This window comes from Anolis sagrei, chromosome 9, assembly GCF_037176765.1.
Source record: "Anolis sagrei isolate rAnoSag1 chromosome 9, rAnoSag1.mat, whole genome shotgun sequence".
NCBI classification, from domain to species: Eukaryota; Metazoa; Chordata; class Lepidosauria; order Squamata; family Dactyloidae; genus Anolis; species Anolis sagrei.
Genome location: NC_090029.1, coordinates 1782906 through 1790248, shown reverse-complemented (window position 1 = coordinate 1790248; position 7343 = coordinate 1782906). Strand labels below are relative to the sequence as shown.

At 52.0% G+C, this 7343-nt stretch overlaps 1 protein-coding gene across 1 annotated transcript in view; it reads left to right on the top strand.

Annotated features, from left to right (window-relative positions):
• UNC13C (unc-13 homolog C) overlaps positions 1-1282 on the top strand; it is a 134452-nt gene extending 133170 nt beyond the window's left edge. The window contains exon 33 of the mRNA XM_067471209.1: positions 574-1282. Coding sequence (XP_067327310.1) covers positions 574-862 — 289 coding nt within the window. The 3' untranslated portion in view covers positions 863-1282. The remainder of the gene's footprint in view (positions 1-573) is intronic.
• The last annotated feature ends 6061 nt before the right edge of the window (positions 1283-7343 follow it).

Below are 7343 nucleotides of genomic sequence, written 5' to 3'. Positions count from 1 at the left end.
TAAAGAGGGAAAGATGGCCACAGCAACGCGTGGCAGGTACAGCTAGTAATCTATATAAATAAAAATGTCATGTTCTGGGAAGGAAGGAAAGAGGTAGAGAAGGAAGGAAGAAGAGAAGGAAAGACAGGAAGGAAGGAAGGAAGGAAGGAAGGAAATAGGGAGTGAAGGAAGGAAGAAGAGAAGGAAAGACAGGAAGGAAGGAAGGAAGGAAAGAGGGAGTGAAGGAAGGAAAGAGGGAGTGAAGGAAGGAAGAAGAGAAGGAAAGACAGGAAGGAAGGAAGGAAGGAAGGATGGAAGGAAGGAAGGAAAGAGGGAGTGAAGGAAGGAAGAAGAGAAGGAAAGACAGGAAGGAAGGAAAGAGGGAGTGAAGGAAGGAGGGTAAGGAGAGAAAGAGGGAAAGTTGGCCACAGCAACGTGTGGCGGGTACAGCTAGTAATCTATATACATAAAAATGTCATGTTCGTTTGTGGGATTCACAGAACTCAAAAACCGCTGCACGAATTGACACCAAACTTGGACACAAGACAACCCATTGTGTGTCCTTCTCCTTCCTCCCTCTCTCTCTCTCTCCAGCGTGGTGGGCAAGGAGGAGCGCCCGGGGTCCTACGAGGTGCACCTGGTGGTGAAGGACTACTGCTTTGCCCGCGAGGACCGCGTCATCGGCATGTCGGTCTTCCAGCTGCGCAGCCTGGCGGCCGACAGGGGCCCCACCGCGGCCTGGCACCCTTTGCGCCGGAGCCTGCGCACGGACGAGACGGGGCTGACCATCCTGCGCATCCTCTCCCAGAGGACCCACGACGACGTGGCCAAGGAGTTCGTCCGGCTCAAGACGGAGACGCGTTCCCCGGAAGACACCGCCTGAGAGGAGAGAGAGGCGGCTCCGCTGGTCTGCCCGCCCGACCCATGCATGCGTGTGCCAGTCCGCTGTGGGAATGTTTACCTTGCTCTGTCTCTTGTGTTTTGCCGGAAACGTAAAAAAAAGCGCTCTCTTTTCTCGCGGACTTTGTCGGGAGTTTCCGCGGAAAACGAGTCTGTTGTTGTCTCGAACAAAGTGCCAAAACGGAAGCGGGCGAGCGAGCGAGCGGGCCTCTCGGCGCCGTTCGGAAGTGTTGCTTTTTTGTCGCGTCGTCCCCTTCCTCCGTCCACTTCCTCCGTCCGTCCGTCTGTCCGTTCGCCCTCCTTTTTTGTGGGGTCGTGTCGTCCGGTTCCGGACGGCTCTCCATTTTATGCAAGCTCCATTTGAACCTTCGCTCCCCAAGTGAAGAAGAAGAAGGGGGGGGGGGGGGGAACAAGTTTTTTTTCTACCATAACTTAACCGGTGCCGTTCCTTCCAGAGGAAAAAAAAAAGGGGTTTGTAATTTTATAAATTGCTGAAATGATTTTTTGCATACTAACTTTAACAGAAAATAAGAGAGAAGGAAATGTTTGGTGCGGACCTTTGTTTTGCCCCCCAAAACTTCTCATGTATTTATCACTGTGAAGTAGAATCCCCCCCCCCCCTCAGCCCACCCTCGGCCCCATTGGGGGGTCTCGTTGTTTCCCCAAACTGCCAAGGGGGCCCCACTACGGAGGCAAGAGGAAGCCCAGGTTCCCCATTTATGGCAAGCAGGGGCAGGTGGGTCGCCTCTTCCTGTGAAGTGAATGGGGAACGGGGTGTCCCCAAGCAGCGGAGGAGGAGGAGGAGGAGGAGGAAGAGGAGGAGGAAGAGGAGGAGGCGGAAGAGGTGGTGGAGGAGGAGGAGAAGGTGGTGGTGGTGGTGGTGGAGGAGGAAGAGGAGGAGGTGGAGGAGGAGGAGCAGGTGGAAGAGGAGGTGGAGGAGGAAGAGGAGGAGGTGGAGGAGGAGGTAGAGGAGGAAGAGGAGATGGTGGAGGAGGTAGAGGAGGAGGAGGTAGAGGAGGAGATGGTGGAGGAGGAGGTGGTGGAGGTGGTGGAGGAGGAGGTGGAGGAGGAGGAGGTGGAGGAGGAGAAGGAGGAGGAAGAGGAGGTGGTGGAGGAGGAGGAGGAAGAGGAAGAGGAGGTGGTGGTGGAGGTGGTGGAGGAGGAGGAGGAGGTGGAAAAGGAGGTGGAGGAGGAAGAGAAGGAGGTGTTGGAGGAGGAGGAGGAGGTAGAGGAGGAGGAGGTAGAGGAGGAGGACGAGGAGATGGTGGAGGAGGAGGTGGTGGAGGAGGAGGTGGAGGAGGAGGAGGAAGAGGAAGAGGAGGTGGTGGTGGAGGAGGTGGTGGAGGAGGAGCAGGTGGAAGAGGAGGTGGAGGAGGAAGAGGAGGTGGAGGAGGAGAAGGAGGTGGTGGAGAAGGAGATGGTGGAGAAGGAGGTGGTGGTGGAGAAGGAGGTGGTGGTGGAGGAGAAAGAGGAGAAGGAGGAGGAGGTGGTGGAGGAAGAAGAGGTGGTGGTGGAGGAGGAGGTGGTAGTGGAGGAGGAGGAAGAGGAAGAGGAGGTGGAGGAGGAGGAGAAGGAAGAGGAGGCAAATGATGTGGGACAGGTGTCTTTGGAGGAAGGAGAAAAGGGGGCAAAGGGTTCGAGAGGCGACTGGCTCAGGGTTTCCTTCAGGGGGGGTCTCTCTCCTTTGGGCAGGAAAAGGGGGTCCCGCCCCGTCCCCCCAATAGCCGCCAATGGGTCAGGAGGGGCCCTTTGTGGTGCAACTGCTGCTGCTGGACAATACAGGGTTAATGGAAAGGGTGAAGTAGGTCAATGGGGAGGGGGCTTCCATGCGGAGACCCCCTCCTCCCCGAGAAATGATATTCTCTTCTCTTTTTTCTTTCTTTTCTTTTTTGGGGTGTGGTCTGACATTTTCCATCCTTAGCTGGGCAGAAGGGGTCTCAGTTAAGTGCTTTCTTTCTTACTTTTGGTTTTTCATAAAAAGATGTTTGGAAGGTTTCTACTTATGCAACTTGTGCCTGTGTGTCCTGCACGGAGGCAAAACAACACAAAACCCAACAAGACAATAAAAACCAATTGAAGTATAACCTCCATGTGGCTGTACATACCTTTCATGAGAAATTGTAAAATAAAGCAAGAGGAAACTGCCCCGTCTCTTCCCGTTGTCTTGATTTACTCTTCTCCTTTTGGGTGAAGGAGAGGAGGAAGGAAAGAGGAAGGAAAGAAGGTGGGGAATGAAAGGAGGGAGAGAAGGAGAGAAGAGGAGGAGGGAAGGAAGGAAAGAGGAAGGAAAGAAGGTGGGGAATGAACAGAGGGAGAGAAGAGAAGGAGGGAAGGAAGGAGAAAGGAAAAGAGAAGGAGGGAGAGAGAAAAGAGAAAGGAGGAAGGAAGGAAAGAAAAGGAGGGAGAAAAGAAAGAAGGGAAAGAATGAGAGAAGGAGAGAGAAAAAGAAAAGGAGGAAGGAGGGTGGGAGAAAAAAGGAAAGAAAGGGACTAAGGGAGAAAAGGGACGTAAAAGGGAGAGAATGAGAGAAGAAAGGAGGGAGAAAAGGGAGGAGAGAGGAAGAAAAGAAGGGGATAAAAGGAATTAGTAGAAAAGAAAGAAAAGTGAAGGAGGGAGAGAGAAAAGAAGGGAGGGAGGAAGGAAAGAAAAGGAGGGAGAAAAGGAAGAAGGGGAGTAAAAGAATGAGAGAAGGAGGGAGGAAAAAGAAACGGAGGAAGGAGAGCGGGAGAAAAAAAGGAAAGAAAGGGACTAAGGGAGAAAAGGGACATAAAAGGGAGAGAATGAGAGAAGAAAGGAGGGAGAAAAGGAAGGGAGGAGGGAGGAAGAAAAGAAGGGAGTAAAAGGAATTAGTTTAAAAGGGAGGTAGAAAAAAAAAGGGAAGAATGGAGGGAGGCTAAAAAGGAAGAGAAGAGAGAGAGAGAATGGAAGGAAGGATCCTCTGAGAATACTTGCCATAGATGCAGGCGAAACATCAGGAGAAAATGCTAGAGGCACTGCCAGGTCATCAAATGCTAATACAGGTGGTCAGTTGAGACAGTCACACCTAGCTCCAGCAGACAAGAGACCTTTGTCCCACCCTGGCCATTCCACAGATATATAAACCCTTTTTTCCTAGTTCCAACAGACCCAGGGGCGGCTCGTCCATTATGCGAAGTAAGCGGTCGCAGAACACTTTATTTTGCCAGGGGCGCCTCTGTAAATGCCCCTCGACCGCCACTTGAGGAGTGCCCCCCCCCTCAGCTCACAACAGCCCTAGCAGTCCGGGGGGAGCCTTGGCTTTCTTGCCTCGTTGCCAGGCGATCCTCTTCCCAAAGGGGCCGGGCCCTTGAGCCTCGCCTCGCCCCTCTCGTTCCTGCTCCACCCGGCCACCGGGTGCGCAAGCAGAGACAGCGCTCAATCGTTCTCCACATTCGATCCCTTCCCCATGACTGGCTCCCTTTCCCGATCCCCCAGCACTCCACCCTCCTCCTCTCCTCTCCCCAATCCAAGGGGTGGAGCCACCAAGGGGCCAAGGGGTGGAGGGGCCAAGGGGTGGAGCCACCACGCCTGGCCTGCTTCGGGTCCAGAGGCGTGTCTGAAGACCCCAGCGTGCGCACCAAAAGTCGCCTCTTCTCCTGACTTTCTCTTAAGCCATTGGGACCAAGAGAGAGAGAGAGAGAGCCCCTCTGGCTGGAGGTATCTCCCACCTCCACTCCCTCCTTTGTTTTTGTGCCTACCTTCAGGAAAGGTGGGCATCTCCACCTACCAAAAAGTCGCCTCTTCTCCTGACTTTCTCTTCAGCCATTGGGACCAAGAGAGAGAGAGAGAGAGAGAGAGAGAGAGAGAGACTCCGGCTGGAGGTATCTCCCACCTCTGCTCCCTCCTTTGTTTTTGCGCCTACCTTCAGGAAAGGTGGGCATCTCCACCCCTCTCTCTCTCTCTCTCTCTCTTTCACTCTCACTCTCACTCTCTTGGTCCCAATGGCTGAGGAGAAAGTCAGGAGAAGAGGTGACTTTTGCTGCACACGCCGGGGTCTTCAGGCACGCCTCCGGACCCAAAGCGGGCCAGGCAAGGGAGCAAGTGCGGCAAGTGTAGTTACTGGGATGTATAGTTCACCTACAACCAAAGAGCATTCTGAACTCCACCAATGATGGAATTGAACCAAATATGGCACACAGAACTCCCACAACGAACAGAAAATATATATCAATGATTGGTTGGGGGGGGGGGGGGCACCAAAATACTGTTTGCTAACCATTGAAAATTACCTAGGGCCGCCTCTGAACAGACATCACAACCTCTGGATGCTTGCCGTAGATGCAGGTGAAACGCCAGGAGGGAATGCCTCTAGAACACGGCCACATGGCAATTTAGAGGTGAAATTTGGAATGTCTCAGGTGCCACTGAGGCTTAGATGCTAAGCTTTGGATTCGTGTCAAAAAGAGAGCTCATAATATCCTTTTCTTTGAGTAAGATTTCCTTGCTTCGTGCTGGACTTTGGTTCTGTTTGAGAGAGGAATGAAGGAGCTTATTTCCCATGGAGACAAATCTCGCTTCTGGGGAACGGAGGAGAAGCCTATATATAAATCCACGCAACCTGACAGGTGTTTTGGGGATTTCACAAACAGCTCATGTAACTTCTTATGCGGTGGATTGTACCTGTGTTATATATGTTGATGGGCTTCTGTTGAACTTAAATGTCCAGTTCCATGTCAAACAAAGAGAAGAACTTCCGAAAGCAAAGGTGCGAGGCTCCTGGAAGAAAAGGTGATGATCTTGGGCAATCAAAGGATTTAACAAATGTACATTCTCTGAGTTTCTGTTTCTACAGGCAGCACTCTCTCAGCTTCAAGTGAACAGTATGACTTGACAAACAGGTTTGGGTTTATATGGGTTGACACAAGAACTCACCTATCTCTGCATATACATAAACAATGGGTCCGGTGATGACTGGCTTGGGAAGCAGCCAGAGGGATTTGCCCATCCAAAACTAACAAAATGAAGTTCAGCAGTGACAAATGCAAGATACTCCACTCAGGCAGAAAAAACGAAATGCAAAGAGACAGAATGCGGGACGATGAGGCCTGGCTCGAGAGCAGGACGTGTGGAAAAGATCTTGGAGTCCTTGTGGAGAGGAAGGGGAACATGAGCCAGGAATGTGATGTGGGGGCAAAAAAAGCCAATGGGATTTTGGCCTGCATCAATAGGAGCCTAGTGTCTAGATCTAGGGAAGTCATGCTCCCCATGCTCTATTCCGCCTTGGTTAGACCACTTTACCTGGAATATTGTGTCCAATTCTGGGCACCACAATTCAAGAGAGAGATTGACAAGCTGGAATGTGTCCAGAGGACGGCGACGAAAATGATCAAGGGTCTGGAGAACAAGCCCTATGAGGAGTGGCTTAAAGAGCTGGGCATGTTTAGCCTGAAGAAGAGAAGGCTGAGAGGAGACATGATAGCCATGTATAAATATGTGAGAGGAAGCCACAGGGAGGAGGAGGGAGCAAGCTTGTTTTCTGCTTCCTTGGAGACGAGGACGCGGAACAATGGCTTCAAACTACAAGAAAGGAGATTCCATCTGAACATGAGGAAGAACTTCCTGACTGTGAGAGCTGTTCAGCAGTGGAACTCTCTACCCCTAAGTGTGGTGGAGGACATTCTATGGAGGCTTTTAAACAGAGGCTGGATGGCCATCTGTTGGGGGTGCTTTGAACACAATTGTCCTGCTTCTTGGTAGAATGGGGTTGGACTGGATGGCCCATGAGGTCTTTTCCAACTCTATGATTCTGTGTCTCCAGAGACTCACTGTGCTGGTACCGCTGTACCAGGAGCTCCAACTTTATTTTCTTTCTGTTATCTGTTTGCAGTCATAGGGCAGGCCACCTGTCCATCATAATTAAGCTTTGGTTCCGCCCCTTGTTCAGGGCTCTGGGAGGGAAAGGAGCCATTTTTTGGGCAGTCTCTCATAAGGAAGCTGAAGTATAGGACCGTGATGGCGAACCTATGACATGCGTATCAGCACTGACACGCATAGACATTTTCGATGACACGTGGCTGCATGTCGCTGCATACAGAGAAGTTTAGGTCTGCCCTTGAAGACTGTTCGGAAACTTCAGTTAGTCCAGCGGGTGGCAGCCAGATTACTCACCGGAGCATCATACAGAGAGCATACCACCCCTCTGCTATGTCAGCTCCACTGGCTGCTGATCCAGTTCCGAGCACAATTCAAAGTCCTGGTTTTGACCTACAAAACCCTATACGGCTCCGATCCAGCATACTTGTCCGAACGCATCTCCCTCTACGTCCCACCTCGGGATCTGAGATCATTTGGGGAGGCCCTGCTCTCGACCCCTCCTCTATCACAAGTGAGGCTGGTGGGGACGAGGAGCAGGGCCTTCTCGGTGGTGGCCCCTCACCTGTGGAATCCACTCCTTGGCTCCTGCATGGCCAGGTGCAGAAGCCGAGGATAAAACATTTGCAGTAGTT